At 38.2% G+C, this 20120-nt stretch overlaps 2 protein-coding genes across 2 annotated transcripts in view; both read right to left on the bottom strand.

Annotated features, from left to right (window-relative positions):
- Positions 1–6908, bottom strand: part of rras2 (RAS related 2) — a 42021-nt gene extending 35113 nt beyond the window's left edge. Inside the window, exon 1 of the mRNA XM_028473523.1 lies at positions 6432–6908. Within this exon, the coding sequence (XP_028329324.1) occupies positions 6432–6533 (102 nt within the window). The 5' untranslated portion in view covers positions 6534–6908. The remainder of the gene's footprint in view (positions 1–6431) is intronic.
- A 2072-nt stretch (positions 6909–8980) lies between these two features.
- Positions 8981–19480, bottom strand: copb1 (COPI coat complex subunit beta 1). Its single transcript, XM_028441621.1, has 22 exons — positions 19357–19480; positions 17048–17176; positions 16736–16965; positions 15350–15519; positions 15144–15258; positions 14955–15047; positions 14732–14869; positions 14513–14632; positions 14083–14190; positions 13836–13982; positions 13558–13703; positions 13210–13306; positions 12962–13122; positions 12751–12871; positions 12432–12659; positions 11812–11991; positions 11349–11493; positions 11143–11262; positions 10909–11054; positions 10691–10780; positions 9450–9605; positions 8981–9250 (listed from the first exon to the last, which is right to left on the bottom strand). Exons 2-22 carry the CDS (start codon positions 17136–17138, stop codon positions 9191–9193), a joined length of 2862 nt encoding a protein of 953 aa, XP_028297422.1. The 5' UTR covers positions 17139–17176; positions 19357–19480; the 3' UTR covers positions 8981–9190.
- Between the last annotated feature and the right edge of the window lie 640 nt (positions 19481–20120).

The following is a 20120-nucleotide window of genomic DNA, read 5'->3' as shown; positions in this document are numbered from 1 at the left end:
CAAGGCGCTCTAGACCTCTATTGGAAACGCTCCAAGACGACAAAAACAATCACTCTGGAATTCGCCTGTTTGATCCGCTCTAGACATTCTTTGCATGTTCACACCGCCCAAACATGGTGGACTATCTGAGCAAACAAATTTTAGAGTGTTTTAACCCCTCTAGATCAGTCAGTGTGAATGCACCCCAAGTATCCACTCTCCAGGTAATCTAACATTCTTACCAATGTTCTTTCTCTAAAACAGACACAACAGTATTATTGGAAACCGTAAATGTTAATGGAAGGTCCAGCTGACATAAATAATAAATATTTGTTTGAATTAAGAAGTGACCTTGGACAAGATGGAAAACAAAACACAGTAATTTCCTTTATTCCTCATGTCTTTTGTTCTGACCTTGAAACACTTGGAAACAAAAGTGATTTCACTTGAATAATAATTTAAATAAATAATAAATAAATAATGGTTTTGCTGCAGTGATACACATTCCTTTAGCCTCATTCAGAGTGCCAAAGTTGAAAAAGCTCTGTTTCCTCTCTACCTCGTTATTCCACATTTTGTAGAAAGTCAGCTCCAAACAGGCGAGTTGGATTTTTCTCTCCATGCGACGTCACATCGCGGAAACTCTTCCTCCTGACAATCCTGGCTCCTCCTATCCTACATAAGAATGTGAGCTCCTCCCTCTCAAACTACCTCACAGTTAAAATAAACACTGTGGTTTAATATAGAATATACATTATCCTTTATTGTCATATATGTAAAGCTACATACAAGAAATGTGTTCTCTGCATTTAACCTCTCCCTGAGAAGCAGTGGGCAGCCACAGTGTAGCACCCAGGGAGCAGTCACAAAGAGTTCCATTTTTAGTATTTGTTATACCACCTCGTATCGCCTTTGAGATGATCTGACGTGTTTGTGACCTAACGCGACACAGCAATTGGACAAAACAAATGATTATGACCTTGACTATTCCTGTAATCAGTAGTGGTGAGGATGACAAGAAAGCGACATAGCAGCTCCGGTGAGGGTTTGAAATGGCTGAAACAGCTGACCAACTCCACTGCTGATGTGATAAACACACCATGGAGCACTGAGCGTTTGTCTGACTCACAATCAGAATAGCTGTCTAAATAGCCATGTGTTTTACTGTAATGTGCATTTTTTTTGGCTGAAAACAATAACAAGAGCGTGTGCATAGCAAAGGAAAATCGCTATGATGATCAGCTGTTGCGTGGAGTCAGCGTCGACAGACACACCCACTGATGCATATGCATGAAGACCCCATAACAGCCCGTTTTTAGAAGCGTCATTAAACCGATGTTTCAGAGGGCTAAAACTCTGAAAAACAGGCGAGTTTGGGAAAAAAACGTTTCAAAAACTATGTTTTTGGGGTTCTTAGAACAAATGGATATGAGTGAAAAAATAGCATAACACTGGACCTTTAATATACTGTACACCTGCTCAAACAGCTGCTTAAAATTATTCACAATATAAATCTATTTTACACCATGTGTATCACACAGCTGGTTCTTATCTCACTTAACTTCAGTTACTAATGGTCTGAGACAGTGTACACCATGAACATTCACTCCTACAGGAAATTGAATAACCGCAATTAAACTAACATTAAAGCTTTTTTCTGTGAAACATAAGTACGTTATCGCAACCCAATACATAGAGATAGTTTACACATTTTATACAGTATACTCCCTAGTAACAACAGGGACTTTATTGTATGATATTCAACTTCAAGCAGTGAGGCTCGACTACAAACATTTGCTTGGTCCAAATCAAAAGTGGGCTTACAATTTTAGATTCCCAGAATTTTAGGCTTCATAACTTTATCTTTGGAATTTAAAGTGCTTCAAAACACGACCTACTTTATTGTGCTGTAGCCATCTATACAGACCAGCAAGAACCTATGATGCAACCCCGTAAACTACATTCAAGGGTGTCTTTATTGTCCCCTAGCAGGAACCAAGTACTATACAGCATTAAATGAAACGAAGCTCATATTATGGTAGCCATGGTACAGGTGGCCTGAGATGCTAAATCTCAAATTTGACAGACCCTTTGAATCTGAAACATTGGAAGATAGTGCACTAAATGCCTGGGACATTAGCCCTGAATACTTTTGCAAAAATAAAAATCTAAAAGTCTGTCAAATAAGTTTGAAAAATTGAGGAAACAGGCCACGTTTTTCAGTGGATACATTTACATGGGAGCTTTAATTCCTCTTTAAAGCGGAATAAAAGTCAATTCCTCTATAACCTGACCTTGTAAATACGTAATTCCTAATGCTAATTTAATTCCGAATTAGGTGGCTGGTTTATTCTGTTTTTAACTCCGAATTAAACAATTTATCTTTCTTGTACACAGTTCACAACACTTAATTCACCTTTAAGTTAATTCCGGTCGTTTTGCGCATGTACGACTTGCGGCGATGATGCGCTGGATGACGATATAATCCAACATGCCGGTTCGGAAAAGAGCCGACACTATTTAATAAGAGCCTTGGATATAATGAAAAAAGGGGATGGACCGAGACATAAACATGCGGACATTAACACTAACACATGGACTTATCACACACAGAGATCAGCAAACGGAACAGGCCTCATCGGAGTGGTGATACTAAGACCCGGAGACGGAGTAAATGTGTCTCCATACTGTGACACAGGCTGTAATATCACCAAACATATCATTGTAACAGTTGTTAGAGCTACCATCTTTACCAGGGAGCAACTATTTATTCCTGGTTACTGTTTTCTGGAGTTTTACTGGGCTTCATTTACTAGTTCATATCTCTATTCCGCTCCATGGACCAAAGTGTGTTATTGTCGAGCGGTTGCTTCAAAACTACAATCAAAATAAAGATGAAAACAGTTCTCACGTGTGGTCTTTTGTGTTACAGCCAACAATGAAATGTTTGTTGTGTGTTTTTCCCCGATAGACGTGATCGACGTGATACGTCATGTTTGCCCCCTCCCCAATCAGAACCTTCCCAACCCTCAGACCTAAAGCGAAATTAACTAAAGCCGAATAAACCGATTTTCCATGTAAACCTCAGTTCAGGAATTACTATTTCCATGTAAACATGAAGCAGAACACTTCAATTCCGATTGATTTCATTCGGAATAACTAATTCCGAAGTAAAAAACATCATGTAACCGTGGCCAATGTAGAACTAGGAGGTCCTAACAGCAGCAGGAGAGGGACTAACTTAGCTGAGGGGCTAAATTCCACATGGTCCATGACCATTAACCCACCCAGGCTGACTGAGACCCCCCACCCCCACGCTCAGCCCCACAGCCTTGACACACAGCAGAGCTATGGGGGGAAACCTCGACTTCACAGCCAGCTGTTAGGTCTTTTCACCTGGCAGGAGATTTCTAGAAACTTTGTTTAGGCCGTCGTGCTTCTAACAAACTCTAAATTCGGTGGCGCGGTGACGGCCTGCAGTGCGGGAAGAAACCATTGCAATAATTAACTTCAGTTTTACTAAAAGCAGGATTCTTATAAAGAGGATGTTCGGGTAACATTAGAAGTATTGAGGAAGTTTAACTAGAGTTTGTAAATAGGTATTATGTGGTTGTGAAATCTTCATCTTAGTAAAATCTGCATTTTTATTAAAGTTCAAAGGCCTTTCCACTGAAGTCAGTCTTTACCAGTTTGCTGGTTGATGATCAAAAATGATTCACTAACGTGTTTCTGCGTTTCAAACTCTGCTTTAAATTACCCCCCCCCCCCCCCACACACACACACACACACACACAAACCCCCCACCCCAGCTCAGTAGGCTATGCCACAGATATCTGATCCCTGCTTACTTGGTATGCAGTTAATAAGCTTTTTGAACCCTCATTAGAAACCCCCCCCCACCCCCCCCCCACCCCCCCAACTCACACAAACGCATTCATAAGTCTTTCACCCCCACTCTGAAACGTGTGCCAGACCACTATTGTCTGACAGTGTGGAGACATGCAGCTGCCTGCAGTCAAGCATCCTGGAAGCCAGCATCAGTAACAACACACTGATACCAAGGCGTGGAGGCGTGGAGGTGGGGGGAGGACAGGAAGGAACACACGCGCAGACACATGGCAAAGGGCAATGTTTGTCATCTCTGTCATACAGGGTGTGTGTGTGTGTGGGCTTTTCAGAAAGGAGCCTTTGCGCTAAATGACTATTATGAAAGCTAGGAAGGTCAGAAAAGGCAGTGTGTGTGTGTGTACTGTGTGTGTGTGTGTGTACTGTGCAGGAATGCAACTGGGGACAGAAGGAGGTAAACTGTTTACATGCCTTTTATATGCAGCCCCGTGACTTTTAAAGTTAGCTGCTGCAAAAACCAAAGAAGAAAAAGCTTTAAAGACAGTTTGGAGAGTTAATTCTCAACCAAACCCCAGGATTGAATAGAAAGTATACTTTTCTAATAGTAACCAGGATAAGGAGGCAGAGAAGATGCACAGAATCAAATATATCTCTAGTTTTGTAGGATTTTCACCATGGTTTTCATTAAAAAACTTAAGGCTGGATGCATGACAGTCTACAAGACTACAAACATTGCAGAATTTGGAAAACTTGTGCAGGTTGATCCAAAGAAAAATGCTATTTATTATTATTTTTTGCCCGCTTACATAAAAGACTGGTGACAAACATACGGCTTGTGGCAATAACAAACAAATCCAAACATGTCATTCAGTTTGTGGCATGAATAAGTTCTGAAATCAAGACAACATTATGCATGATGTAAAATACCATGTTATTAAATGCACAGATTCCAATTACTACATGTTGCTGACTTTTAGAAATCACCTCTAGGCTAAAATATGAACATGTGATGAGTCCTATTTGGAAAAGCATAAATTAAGTATGCACCCTAAGGAAATGTGTTGCACTGGAAGAAAAAGAACATTTTACCAAGTTGTAACTCGTAACTTGTCATACTTTGATTACAACAGACCAGCTCACATGAGATGTAATTATTGTTGGAAAACAGTATATATTTTACACAAACCTAGATATATTTTCATTGTGGGTGGGGATGGGGAGTGTTTTTAAAGGTTTATTAATTATTAAACAAGACCGAAATCCCTCAATTCTCAATGCGAATTTATCATTTCGCTTACTTTTAGGCACATTTATCAAACTCAAGGCTTGGGGTCCAAATCCGGCCCTTTAGTGCATTCAAATGCGCCAGCAGCAGAAAGTAAATATGTGAGGAAAGCCTTTTACACTGTGTAATTGACCAAATAATTCAGTTGTAGTCTCAAAATCAAGAAATCTCGATGTGGAGATCCAGGAATGATATCCGCCATGTACTGCTTAGATATTGTCAGTGCCTTACAAACTGTTATCAGTTATATGTGGAAGTGCAAACGAGGGCACAATAATGTTAGATCAAACTATTTTGTTTCATGGCGAGTACAGCAGTTTGCAAAAAAAAAAAAAAAAAAAAAAAATCCAGGTTAAGTTTTAAACATTGGTCTTAATGCAACATCTTTACCTGGGCATGTTTTGTTTTAGTTTTTTCCCACTATTACATGAAATAAAATGATATTGACACCTCTGGTAGAAGAAGATGCATCAGAAGCAAATTATTTACACTTCTTTCAATCATTCTCCAATGTAGAGCTGCACAATTATTCACATTTTAATCGTGATCACAATTTTGGTTGCCACGATTAAATGAACCTGATCATCTGAAATATTTACCTTTAAAATATGGGCAATGCACTAATAGTGTATTTATTCAGTTAGCCTTTTGCCTATTTTAAACGACTGGGTTAATTTTTTTTTAAATTATTATTATAATTCAATTTTAAAGCTTAATTTTACACAGTAAACTGTACACATTGTTGTAAAAAAAAAATCGTGCAGCCCTACTCCAATGGACATTTTGTGCTGCTGCTGCTGCTGTGATAGTTTCACAGGGTTTCCAGCCAAATGGGTTTAGAATAGATGACCTCCAAAGACAGTAGTTTAGAAGAGAGCTACACAGCAGCTTTCTATTACTTCTGTGTGGGTTAGTTTGAAGGAGTTGGGAGAGGTTGCTCAGACTGTTCCTAAACTCATGAGCTCTGCAGACCCACTTTCCTTTTCTGTTGTGACTGGTGGCTGTAAGCTGTGAAGTGGAAGTGCTCCACTCGGAAATGTTAAAGAGACAGCAGTAGTAAACTTCTACAGGCTTGGACCACAAAAAAAAAAAAAAAAAAAAAAAAAAAAAAAAAAAAAAAAAAACAGTTTGTGTGTGAAATAGTTGAAGGCCTCGGTAAAGTAGCAGAAACCAGACCCGGGCGTGTGTGTGAGTCTGCTGGGTTCCCCTCCCTCCCTTTCCTTCCCTCTTTTCGGATAAAGCAGTGGAAAAAAATCAAAGCGAGACGAAAACTCTAGAAAGAAAAAAAAAAAAAAAAAAAAACCCCATAAACGCCACTGACCTGAATAAACTGGATCGTCAGCGCTGATTTTCCAACACCGCCTCCTCCGACCACCACCAGCCGGTACTTCTCCTGCACCGAGCCGTCCTTCCAGCCTGCCATTGAGGACACTCCGCCGCCGAAACAGTGAGCCGCAAACACGCACTTTATCCCCCCTGAACACTGGAGAGAGGCCCTGCGGTGGAGGGGAAGGAGCCTCGGTGTTTCAGTGGCCCAGAGCTCCGGTCACGGTCCGTCCTGAGCACGGCAGCAGGCTGAGAAGAGTCCCGGTGCTACGGCCGCCTGTCCATAAGCCTGACCGTTAACAGCCTCCACAGACACTGCAGCGGGCGGAGATGTGGACAGACACCGAGTCACAAGTAATGTACCCGGGCCAGTGCGAGTGTCTGACGCTAGGGGCTCTTCTCTTCTCTTCTACAGGCTGGGAGTGAGAGCTCCGACACCCCTCCTACTACATTCACATTCACACAGCCACTGTTCTGCAGTTTAGGCCCTGAAATAGCAGGGGGCGCCCCTGGAGCCACATCCCTGAACCCCCACAGACCTCATGACACTTGATTTCTCTTCACTTTACACCAAAAGCTTTAAAAAACAAAACAAAAAAACACTACTAATGAATGAGAACCTACGGAAATATATATACTGTATGAGCAATATAGTATATTGTACAAACAATATATATATATATATATGTGTGTGTGTGTGTGTGACGATATCTCGATACGACGATATATTGCGATATTTTTTCGCACGATGTATTATCAATATGCTAGCGCTAAGTATCGATTTTTTTTTAAAAAAAAAACATTTTTCAAAGCCTTTTCTGCTTTTTCACTAAAATGTGCAGGTAGGTTTTCACAGAAATGTTGTCACTGTTTGTTGAAGGAACCAATATATTGTTTAGTGGAATATTGCACTATAATGGAGTCACTGGTAAGGAAGACCATATTTTTTGTTTACAGAAATCACTATTAGACATACTTATTCGTTTACATTGGTATGTTGACACTTATTTACAGAAATGTTGCACTAAAATAGTGTCACTGTTCATAGGACACTTTTTCAATTTATTGTCTTTCAGAGATACAGTATCAAATAAATTTTTTATTTTTTTTCTTGTCATAGATTATCGTAGATTGATTTCTGACCAATATATCGATAATCGCAGTATCGTCATATCGCGAGATAATCGTTATTGTGAGCTTTGTATCGCGAGGTACCCAGAGGTTCCCACCCCTAGTTTGTACATTATACTATATTGCTTGTACGGTATAATTTTTTTAGTACAATATACTGTCATGTTTGCACAATATAATTGTATTGTTCTTACAATATAGTGATCCAAAATATATTTTCTCATGTGGCAGAACCACACATATTCCTGTAATAATGTTCCTAAAAATATACCCGACAAATAGTGCAATGAAGGAGATGAAAACAACATGATAGAGGCTATCTAAAAATACATAAGGATTATAGATATATACATATTTAAAGATGGTGCAAGGAGAGATAGAAGTAGACAGACTTTAGTGTTACACCTACAAATTATATAAAAATGTGATTTAAAAAAATTATGTTAGATACAATTGGAAAAAAAAGGAAAATTGATGTTTTGGGTGGGGATAACAAAAACACATTGCATTAAATTATAGTGGTTTATAACATGATTTAGTTAGTATTATGTAATGTGTTACTCCTTTTTAAACACTAGTAGGTTAGAATGTCCTCTACACATGTATTCAAACTAAAAATCTAAGAAATTGGTTCTTCTCATCAATATATTTCAAGTGTCATGTTAGGTGGTAGTGTATAAAGTACCATCACCCTGAATTAGTAAAAAATGGCGCCACCTAGTGTACAAAAATAGCACCGGAAATCATAACCCATCCATTTTCAGGCCCATTTGCTCCTGTTTTTTCAGGGTTGTGGGGATCTGCCGGTAGCACCGGAAATCACTTCAGTAGAAAATTATTTGCCTGATACCGATATTTATTTCAAGCATTTTTGTGCAAGCAATATTTGTAGTGAGTGTAGAATTTTGGTAATATAAGTTTAATTTTAAAAATATGTATGTATACAAAAAAAATCTACTAATGTTGTCCAAAGACAGATATAAAACAGATTTAAGTCAAATTCAATCCGACATTTAATATTAAAATTGTAAAATAAAAATATATTGAAACCCAAGTAGTAATTTAGGAAAAAAAAAAAAAAAAATCAAAACCCTACAAATGAGTTACATTGGAAAAAATATCTAAATTTCATCATTAGTGACAAAATAAAATGAATTTGCAATATTGTTAATAATACTGAAAGTGATTATTATTATAATCAGATTGACCGTATCTTAAAAAGTCACGAGTCATGTGAAGCAGGGCAGAGCTGAAGTCTACGTTTTGGCACGTAATCACTTTTGGGTTACATAAATTATTTCTGTATCCTTGATAACAAACATTAATGATACGCTAAACTTTACCAATGCAGCTGTACAGGATAAAGCACTTTGTCTATGTCTTGGTTAACAAAGCATGAAGAACAGGCTTGTCAAAACTTCAATATATATATTTATTGAGTGTTAAACAGGGTAGAGAAAGACCGTTGATGGAAGGTAGTACTCAGGAAAAGACTAAGAGCCATGTAAAAAAAAAAAAAAGAAAGAAAAAAAAAACTCACAGAAGAAACGGACCATATAGAATTTAGAGAAGTAGCTGTAATGAAAAAGCTTCACGATGTGTGAGACAGAGCAAGGAACGGTTTCAGACTGTCGCCTTTTTTTGGGATAGGTTGATCTTGTCACCCAAACTCAGGGCCATTCCCTGTGAAGCAAACAAGAGGATTTGTCACACAAACTTTTAAATAATGTGCTTGTTACAGACCATTGATTTTGTAAAATGTTAAACATTACATCCATATTTAAACTTTCAGTTACAACATGAAATGAAATGCTCAGCAGAAGAAATCAAACGAATCCCTCCAACATTTCCCTGATGGATAGGAGTTGGTGACAGGACCTACCTGACTTTTGGCCCTGATGCGTATGTGTCCATTGACGGATGCATCAGGCCCCTGGTGGATGGGCTTCTCAATGCTGACATTAGCCAGTGCATCCTCTCCAAAGATAGAACGAGCATAGAGATTGGCAGCCATAAAACCACAGAAACCAGACAGTGCCTGGGTTGTAAATAAAAACAAAAATTATTTTAGTCAGTGGACAACATGACAAACACATCCGATTATCAGATAATGATGGTTTAGTAATGACCCATTCTTAATTTGGGGAGCGAATAATTGTGGCTTTCATTACTTTAACTGCCTTTAGTATCAGATATGGTTCCTGGTCATTTCCACTTGAGAATAGTGCTTACATAGTATGTGACTAACACGTCATTAGCGATGCTAAATGCTCCTCGCTGCCATTTCTTATTTCATTAATCACTTTTTACTGCTGATTTTATTGTTCTTATTGCTTTTTAAACTGTTAAATGTTTATTGTTGCACTTTTTAATTATGTAAAGCACATTGAAATGCTTTGTGTATGAAATAATGTGCTACACAAATACATTTGCCTTGCCTTGATATACATCAGGGTTTAAAGCAAAAAAAACAAAAAATTGACTGAAATGTTTTCAGTCAAAATAATTCACATGTAATTTATGTAATGATGTTATGCAGACATTTTTGTTATTCTATCATAACAAATCCACTTTATAGGTCTGTTTTTAAGGAAAAGTGTCAGCGCAAAAGGAAGAAATGTAGTGTTGTGCATTAAAGGCACCGTATTTCGGTTTGTGTCTATATTGTTTATTTTGGCGCCGACTAAGGCCTAGAGTAGTCGGGTTGTAACAACTTCTATAAAAGGCTGATGAACCTTTGATACGGCTTGAGTCACAACATTAAAATATATTATCTATATATTTTTTGTGTATAAATTGACTGAACTTTTCCTTCAAATTCCTTAATTGACGGAAACCCGTCGTAGAAACGGAAAACTTTAAACCCTGATATACATACAACTTATGCAAAACTTTAACATAGACCAGCCTTTGATTATGATGGTTATATATACAGTTATATTGTCTGACCATCAGAGGAAAATCTGCTCTGCTTTTTTTTTGAAACCCAGAATAATTATGAATAAATATAATGTATAGAATAATTCTCAATTTATTGATACACCATGCCAATGCATAATTTTTGCTTTTTCTGAATTAGCAGGACTTGGCTTTCTTTGACGTGCTATGATATTTTCAACAGACCTTTTCAGGAGTCAGACACTTCATGTTCGTAGACTTGAGAATATGCTGAAGGTACTCATTCAGATCAGTGATGTTGGTATTCACCGTTACCTGCGTGAACGAACAACAACAAAACTCCATTTTACCCACTTTATTTAATGCTAAACATGGGTTGGCAGAGGAATATTTAGTTGTAATTTGTTTCATGTAGCAGATTATAAAACAATTGTGGTGATTACCTTGTTTTCCCACTCAAACTCTGCCCACATCTGTCTAAACTCTGCGTCCGTGCAGGAGGCTGGCTGGATGTAGTCCATAATGTCAATGTGAATGTCACTGAGGACGACACAGTTCCTGTCACTAGCAGCTCCCGAGACATCGTAGACTGAAGGAAGAAAGACAGTTAATGGGCAATGAGGTCAACCAACAGTGGTGTATAGAAAAATGGAGCACAAGTGAAATGGATATCTTACCAATGTTGCCAAATATGATGCCATTCTCAGTAGAAGCCACTTTAACATTGGCCTTTATGTTGGCAAAATCATGAGGAGCCAGAGTGAGAGGTGAAGGCTTCTCAACCAACTTTAGATCTCCTTCAGAATGGAAAACAACAAGTTTAAAGAACTAGGGGGGAAAAAGCATCTGGTCAATACTTCAACAATATTTGGACTTGACTAACCTAATGTTGCCAACTCAAGTGTGCAGTTCTGAAGAGTATCGCTGGTCTGGTTCACCACAAGTACATCGAGCACAATGTCGTACTGGTTGACATGAACATAAGCCTCTGCATATACCGGGTCTGAAAAGCCCGTCAACTGGGTCACCTGAGGTTTAAGCACAAACATCGAATATAATCAAACCATTGTCAATATTTACTACAAAGTATTTTTTTTTAAAGATGTGTCCAACAAAAATATTTAGGGCCAGCAAAATAGGGTTTATACACAAAACTGAACATGACCATGTAACTGATCACTAAAATGCCAAATCATACAAAAACAGCACATTCTTAAATGTACTGCTGTATCCTCTACTCATTCTAAACAGATATATTTCAAACCAGATTTACCATTGAGTTTTTTTCCGCATGGTTTACATTTTTTCCTGATCAGTATCATTGCTAATTGCTAATGGTGACGCACCTTGTTGAGCTTTGATGCTAATGGATCAGCAGCCTCTTTCCTTTGAGTGTTGCCCATTGCAGCCAGCAGGCTAAGCTGGAACTGGTCCTCTTTAGAAGTCATCTCATTTTTGGCCATGAGCTGCATGAAGGAGATGGGGTCGTCTGCCTGCACGGTCACGTTGCGTTTTTCTGACTCTTTCTGTAATCAGAATAAAATAAAAAAAAAAAAAACATGAATAATGTAGAAAGAATAGTTAAGAATCAAATCAAACATACAAACCAAACTGTTTCATAAATTGTAAAGAGAGAATACTTCATTACCTATTGGAGTAAAGAAATGCTTTTAAGTTCATTTTATTATTAAAATGTTTCTTTTATTAATTTTTGTTTATGTATTTATTAATGTTGTTTACATACAGCTCAGCACATTTTTCTCTAATTTGCTAATGGGTCAGGGATGCATCACTGTGTATGTGGTTTTAAATTATTACTAGTATAAAATAATGAACAAATGCCTTAATACAAACAATTTTACAACAAGTAACAGTGCTCAGTTATTAAGCAATCTAGAGAGAAGTGCATTCAAAAAAACATGTCATCAATGATGAGTGAGGAAGGTAAATATTCAGTTGACATTACCTTCTGTGACAGCTTCTCCTCCTCCAGCCTGACAGTCAGCATATGTGACAGGGATTTGCGGCACTCCTTGTTGAATATGTCATTCATAAGTGGCGAACACTCTGACAGGACCTTCAGGCACAGCGAGATGCGATCCACGTCGTCGTCTGTGATTGGCTTCTTGGGGAGGGAAGACTTTCCCAGGTGCAGCACGGTCACCATGATCAGCATGGCTTCGGCCACAAATGACTGAGGAGGATTTAAATCACATGGATTAGACAAACTACAAACACTTCAAATAAAAAGGAAGTCTTGCTCTAGTCAGGAGGCAGTAGCATACGTTTTGTTTCTTTTTGTCAGGAACAATAGCGACGTAGCGCAGGGCCACTTTAGTGAGGGTGGTGGCCAGGGAAGCTGCTACGTAGAAGTCTCCGTCCATAAGGAAACCTCTAAGTGGAGGTCTGAAAAACAAACATCTCTTTAGTTGTGGTACAGGGAAAGCTGCAAACTCACACACATATTGATGTTAATCCACAATAAGCAATCCATACCGGTCCTCCTCTTTCTTTGACGGCCTGGATGAGCTCAGAGCGCTCTGTGTGACGTAGGTACCCATCTCTGTCACTAGTTTTTGAGCTGGGGCAGCGCTCACTTCATCTTCAGGCTTTAACTCGCCCGTCTCTTTCTTTATCTCATTTTCCACAATTGGTATCTGTTTAGTCAAGACATAAACTTGCTGTAGTTGTTTTTTGTTTTACCAAACTAGCAAGCAGTTTACAAATAAAATTCCAAATTTTACCTCTCCCAAAGACCTGCGAACTTCAGTCATCACACTCTGTATGTCTTCCTTGGTGCTGCAATATTCTCCTAGGATCCAAAGTGCTCCTCTGTAAATTCTGAAGAAAGAAATTAGGAATAGAGTGACATGTCAGCAAATAATAGCAGAGCAATAATAATAATAAGTTTCTTCTTGATAGCTGTGAGGCCAAATTTAAACATTCTTTTTATTGTTTGAATACGGTAGCCACTCTTGAACCACTCAAGCTGGATTGTTTAGCAAATAAAATACAGGTTTTAATTCTAAGCTTTAAAAATAGCATGTACGCCAACTCAGAAATATAATTGAATATGCTTTTTGATTTCCTACTTGACAGTTTTGATGGCATGAATCACTTCCAGCATCTTTTCGATGACCAGCGGCCTCAGGTTGTCAAACCTCTGAATGGCCTCGCGCACAAACTCCAGCACATCAGCAGCAGCTGCCTCATTGGTGTCACTCAGGAATTCCATTAGCTGAAAATACAATCCAAAACAAATTGTTATTGTGATGTTTGTTAATAAGATGTGTATAAATGTTTAAAGAAATGTGATAATATCCACTTTTAAAATTGGTAAAAAAAAGATCAATAATTTTTAAAAACTTACTACAGGAATGACGTTGGCCGCCATGTCAGGGAAGCGTACACTGCACGAGTGGAGAGTGCGCACCAAAAGCTGCCTGTACTTATCAGTGTCTTCATGTTCAGTTACGTTGTTTGTCTTAATCACCTCTTTTTTCAGAACAATCACCAGCTGTTAAACACATTGATATTGGTACTTTTGAAATAGGTTCCATCAGGGAAATCTAAGAAACAAAAATGCAAAAAGAAAGGAAAGAAAAAAAAAAACACACCTCCTCTACATTACGTGATGACACGAGGTCTAGAGCCAGCTGTAAGGTCTTTTTTCTGACTTCCAGGTCAGGAGTACTGAGGACACGCAAGATATCCATCACAAGGTCCTAAATAAAACACATGATTAGTTCAGGTAATCGGACCCTAAATCAGGATAACCATATTTCTATAGAACTGTATTAGTGTAATATAAATCCATCACCCCCAACTCCAAATGCATTTTTGCTGCATGTCCTGATAAAGTATTAAACAGATTTTAGAGCTCTTTAGGTTTTGATAAATATTCAAATCTTATGAATCAATTTAAATATCTTTTAGATTTAAAAAATCTGGAAACATGCACACATACACAAAACAAAAAAGCACGAGCAAAGAAGAACTTCCTAACACACAGTTTTATTTGTGAAAATACAAAAAGCCACAACATACCTGCAGGACGCGTTCATGGGTGGGATGCTCCTTCAGTTCAATCAAGCGATCGAGAACAATCAGCTTCACATTGTTGTCACTTTCCTTGATAATTAAATCAATGTAACACTGTGCAGCAGCCTAGTGTTGAATGAAGCATACGTTAAGTTTCAGTGTGAAAGACAAATACAGGGATTTCATGGCTGGCGCAGTGAAACTGGCATAATCTTTATAATGTACCTTAATAGCAGTGGGAGCACTGGAGAGTGTTACAAGGGTGCCAGCAGCCTCATATTTGACAGCTGGACTGGAGGACTGCAGCAGGTTGTAAATGCAACGGATGAAACGGGCGCGCTCAGAAGGGTTGGCATGGCAAACCTAGTAAACAGGAAACATACCCAAATGTTAGGGCCGTACAAAATGTAGTCAGAGGATATTGATAACTATGAAGTTCTTGACTCACTTTGTATATCAGTTCAACAATAACCAGCTGGAGAATGTCACCAAATGTGTGAACCTGGTCAATACATGTGCTGAGGTAGTCCAGAGCACGGTCCTGAAGGATGGAAATGAGTGGAGGGGAGTGAGGTCAGTTTGGTAGTGAAGGGAAACCGTCACACTAAAACTGGAAATGTGTTGATACTTGACCAACCTGATCTGCATGAATCAACATCATGAAAGCATTTCTCTTACAGCTGGCATCTTTTTCATTCACCAGAAAATCATGGATCAGCTCAGGGGCATCAGGAATTAGATGTTCAAAATTCCTACACAAATTTAAACATTTTAGGTGACAAAAAAACTAAATTCAGAATCTGGTAATACACAATTGAACAAAAGACAGCTAATATGTTGTACCTGTAGATGGTGTAAATGGCCAGCACTGCATTGCGCCGCACATAACTGTGGCGATGCTCTAAGCAGGCCCGGATGGCAGGCATCAAAGGCTCAAGCAACTCAGACTCCTTCAGTTTGCAGAGAAAACGCAGAGTGGAGCCACGGATGAACTCATTGGGATGCTGCAGGTCCTGAAAGACATTTCATTAAAGTGTGACTTAGTTAAGTCCTTTTACAGTAATGGGAGCTGCTCAATAAAAGCAATTGCAACAGGGCTTTACTCTCACCACCCAGTATAATTAGATCATACAGTGCTTTCAGAGAGTAATCACAACACTTTAGTTCAACATTCTTTAATTTTACAGCCGTATAGGAAAATGGTATGAAGGCTAGTTTTCCTTAAAATTCCTCCATAATGACTTGGGCTGAAAAAAAATAAAAAAGACTGATTTATTTGAATAGATTTTCCTATGTAATGCAGTGTTGTGGGCTTAAAGCTGCAGTTTGTAGAATCGTGAGATGCTCCACGGACCCCTCCTCTCCTGAACAAACCTCACCCGTCTTCTTGTTTACTCTTGCGAGCACTTGCACACTGTGAAACTCTTTATCACTGTTTTCTCCACAGAGACTACTAACAAATGTCAGGACTTTATCTTGTGTTATTGGAGAGTATTCTGATGTTTTAGAGACATAAAAGCACGTATCGCTCACTGCTGTGAGGACAGTAAGAGGGTCAGACTCACAGCTGCTCCTCCAACACAAGCAGCCGATCTCAGCTGATCAGGGCAGACACACTCCACATCCACACTGCAGATGAATTGTGTCAGTTCTCTCCACCTTAGACAATGTTTCTCTTAGGTTTACAAGCTACTTATCCCGTCTGCTATCACTCACTCTCTCCGACTCAGTATGTGGGACAGACCGCGCTGACTGAAAGCGGATCGCGCACAGTCCTCTTGCTTTGCCGTATAACCGCTGTGCCAAAAGCCGCGTTAAATACTTCTGCTCGAAGATTTGCCATCACTTTCCCTACTCTCAGATCGTGATAGTCTTTTGACGAGCAGCTCGAGCAGCCAATAGTAATGCTTAAAACAACTCATGTGATCACCCTGTTGGTAGAAAGATCTCTGATTGGCTGAGATTTAGAAATACAGGTATGTCATGCTCCTTAATTTCTAAAGCTCATTAACAAGGCCAGGAGAAGGAGAAGAGATTCACCGTCCACTCAGAACACTTTGGATTACAATATGCTCAAAGATGATTATGGTTTTTTTGACCAAAGTAACAAAAAAAAAAAAAAAAAAAAAACGTACATACTGCAGCTTCAATTCTTATTGTAAACATAAGTAAACACACACACACACTTAACAGTTTAACTAAGGTGAATAAAACAGCTCGGAAACTTACCTTCCTGTAAGCATCACAAACCAGGATCATCTCCTGAAGCAGCTTTCCATCAGGAGTTGTTTTTGGAACAATCTCCCAGAAAACCAGCAGCAGCTTCTTGATGGTGTGATCTTGAAGTGGTAGCACAAAACGAATGATGGTCATCAACAGGCCTGGAAGCTTCTCGCCATTTAGAATCATGATGATGACCTTCTTCAAGGCTTCAGTCTTTGCCTTGATCTCACCCTTCTCTGCAGAAAGACGATAGCAATGAGTTTACAGTATAGATGTATCTGCTTTTATAAATGTTGCGTTAGCAAAATAACTAGTTACCTAAATCAGTTTTAAGGCTGACTTCAGATGGAGGCTCTGAGTCAGACTGAACATTGATCAGAGTGTAACAAACGTTTTCTGCAGCCGTCATTTTGCTCTATGTGTTTTGAAGATCACAACTGATGAAATCTAGAAGAAAAAAAAGGTTTATTATTGACACAGAAAATATATTAAAATGAACACAAATCTAGGAAAGTGAGCACATTAAAGATAACAGTGTTAGAGAACACCAAGTACTACTGTAACAGCTGACCATTCATCTGAACTTTTGTACAGATGTGATACACATACACAGGCATCAAAATCAAAAGACATGCTTCACTGTTCAGCAAGATAGCTCTAGTTCCTTTTATGTCTATATTTGATAAAAAAGTTACACATTTAAAATTTTGACCACATTGGACTCTATGTGATGACATCAAATATTTGTAAAGCTATTAGAAGACTTAAAATTGTATTTTGAAAGTTTTCACACAGAGGGCAAGGGCAATACACACAATAATTAGATTGCAACAGCCACTACCAAATCCTGTCAACGCATGCTTCTACATCCGATCGGCCTATCTTGGCAGTTCGTGTACTATTTAAAAGGCATAAACCCTAATATTTAAAAATAATTAGACAATAATGTTTTGACAAAATTCCGATTTATTTTAGTTTTTATCTTATTTTGTTTATTTTTTGATCTCCAGTTTTGTGTATTGTGTTTTTAATCTTTTTTTTTTATTATTTTTATTAAAAATTAAAACCTCAGATAAACCTGACTATATTTCTGGCACTTCCTGTGTGCATGCGCAGTTCCGTCACTGCTGTGGGTTTGAATACAGTGTGGGGTCGAATCCCACTTTCCGACAGTGACTGAACTACCGGCATTCGGCTTACTGCGCATGCATCCAAGTGTCGGTGTAGAGTAGAATAAACCTACAATGAAAGTTTCCTACGGTAGACAATGGGCATGCGCACCTAGCGAACTGTGCACACGCGTCCGTCATTTTGAAAAAAGGTAATAATCTTTCCTTTAATTTTTAGGGTTCGGGTTCAAGTTAGGGTTCATCATAGTAGGAAAAATTAAGGTAGCAAAATATTGTACGTATACGTATAAATATTTACTACGCTAATAGTGTGAATGCGCCTGTAGGATGCTTTCACGCGTAGTTTTATTTTTTCACTACACCGGAACTATAATAATATATACTTTAATAATACATTGCTTTACTCAACTATAGTGTTTCATGCAGCAATCTCAATACGAACAGGAATAGTTTATTCTCCAAAAAAACATGATTATAATAAAACTCAATACGAAAAGGAATTTTTTTTATTTATTTTTTAAACATGATTATAATATACATAAATAACAGTTAACCTAATGAAAATTTACAAAAATAAGTTGTTGTATTCATATAAATAAGCAATCTGATCATGATTATCTTTTTTCTTTTCTTTTTCATCATTGGGCAATTTTTTATTTTTATTTTTTTTAATTCAGTACAGTAATATCTGTATGACATTGTGCGAGGCAATTCCAGCACGTTTAGGGAGGTAAACTCAGTCCGTGACACCGGATCAATAGCAGCAGCCTTGTTATTTTGAAAAGACAAGGAACAACACAATGCACATGCGCAGTGAGAAGAGAAGCCGGAGCTTGCAGATGCCCAGCCTGTTCCCATTATGTACGCAGACTTCTACAAACTAAACTAAAAATAATAATAATTATTATAATCTAGCAACCCCGGTGGGCATAAACATTTTACAGATACAGATCCCTTGTCAAGAGTGTTGAAGCAAATTTCAGAATAATCTGTAATGTGACAAAGTAACTTAACTTCTTGCCCTGCAAAAGTGTAAAGTTTTCTACCTGCCATAGAGATACTATTACAATTAGTTATAAATGAATCAGTGTAACACCGATGGAGCATGGTTAAGTCATTTAATAGCACTGGTTTAGCTAAAGGTAGAGATTCAGACCGATGTCATAAAGTACACACTAAATGGTTACAATCATCCTCTGTCACTAAAGGCTGCTTTACAACTATAGCACAAGTCTCGCATGGGACCATTTCAAATCGACCCCCGAAATTAAGGAGTAAAATCACATAGGATCACAATTTGATAAGTCCATTGTGTGTAAGGCTAAACAGATTTAAAATAATGAAAGGTTCAGTTCCTGGCTAGCTAACGTTAGCTAAAAAGGTAGCTTCTCCGAGGCTAGCTGTGAAATGGAGGACCGCAGCGTTAAAGTCATAACTAAAAATTGTTCCACATGCTGAATACGACTCATGTTAATAGTAAGTAAAAACAGAACCTACCCAATGCGCCTGTTATCCACTGTAATGCGTCTAATGGTGCTGTTTAAGGTATTTACATGTGTGGACGTTTTTTTGAGACGAGCTGTCTCCACTCGGCTCGCCTCCACTTCCGAGTGACGTGGAAGATTACTTTAGCAGAGCCACGTCACGTCTACGGGAAGCCAGGTGGGACAAAACGCGAGAGCAGTGGCGCAAATTACTCAATGCACACATATCAGATAGATACGTTTTAGATATATTTAGAGTCTTTGTCACAATCTCAAAGCAGGGTTAAAGATAAAGCTGTAGTGTAGTTACTCATCAACTACTACTTTTTTTAAAAAAAAAAATATTTATTTTTTTCACGTTCAATGGTGTGACTGTGGAGCACCCTCCAGTGGAAGGCTTGACACTTTTACGCTGAATCACAGTTTTGTTTGTTTGTTTGTCACTGTAAATATATCATATAATGTGTAAGAAATCTTGATTTACATCTAGCAACTATTTTGAAGCACTTTCTAAGACCCCAAAGAACAATCAAAAATATTTTTAGCGTACATAATATGATATTGTAGTATGGTTTTATTACCAACACGTTCTCTTACTTCTTTAACATGAAAACATTTATCTTGGGAGGTGTTAAATACTTGTGTATAATGTTGTTTTGTAAGATATTAAAGTACTGTTTTACAGATCAAAATGTGTGTAATCTAATTGAATGTCTTAACGTGTTTTTTTTTTTTGTTGTTTTTTTTAAACTCTGAAGTCCAGTAATTTACCAACAG

The sequence above is a fragment of the Gouania willdenowi genome, chromosome 3 (genome assembly GCF_900634775.1).
Source record: "Gouania willdenowi chromosome 3, fGouWil2.1, whole genome shotgun sequence".
Taxonomy (NCBI): domain Eukaryota; kingdom Metazoa; phylum Chordata; class Actinopteri; order Blenniiformes; family Gobiesocidae; genus Gouania; species Gouania willdenowi.
This window is presented reverse-complemented; position numbering and strand designations above follow the sequence as displayed.

Bases quoted from the DNA above. Each gene is read 5' to 3' on its own strand.
- copb1 (XM_028441621.1), bottom strand. From the start codon at position 17,138: ATGACGGCTGCAGAAAACGTTTGTTACACTCTGATCAATGTTCAGTCT. The intron at 11,494-11,811 runs GTGCGTCACCAT...CTTAAACCTCAG, and splicing joins TAGCATCAAAGCTCAACAAG to GTGACCCAGTTGACGGGCTT. The intron at 10,781-10,908 runs GTAATCACCACA...TCGTTCACGCAG, and splicing joins AGTTTGAGTGGGAAAACAAG to GTAACGGTGAATACCAACAT.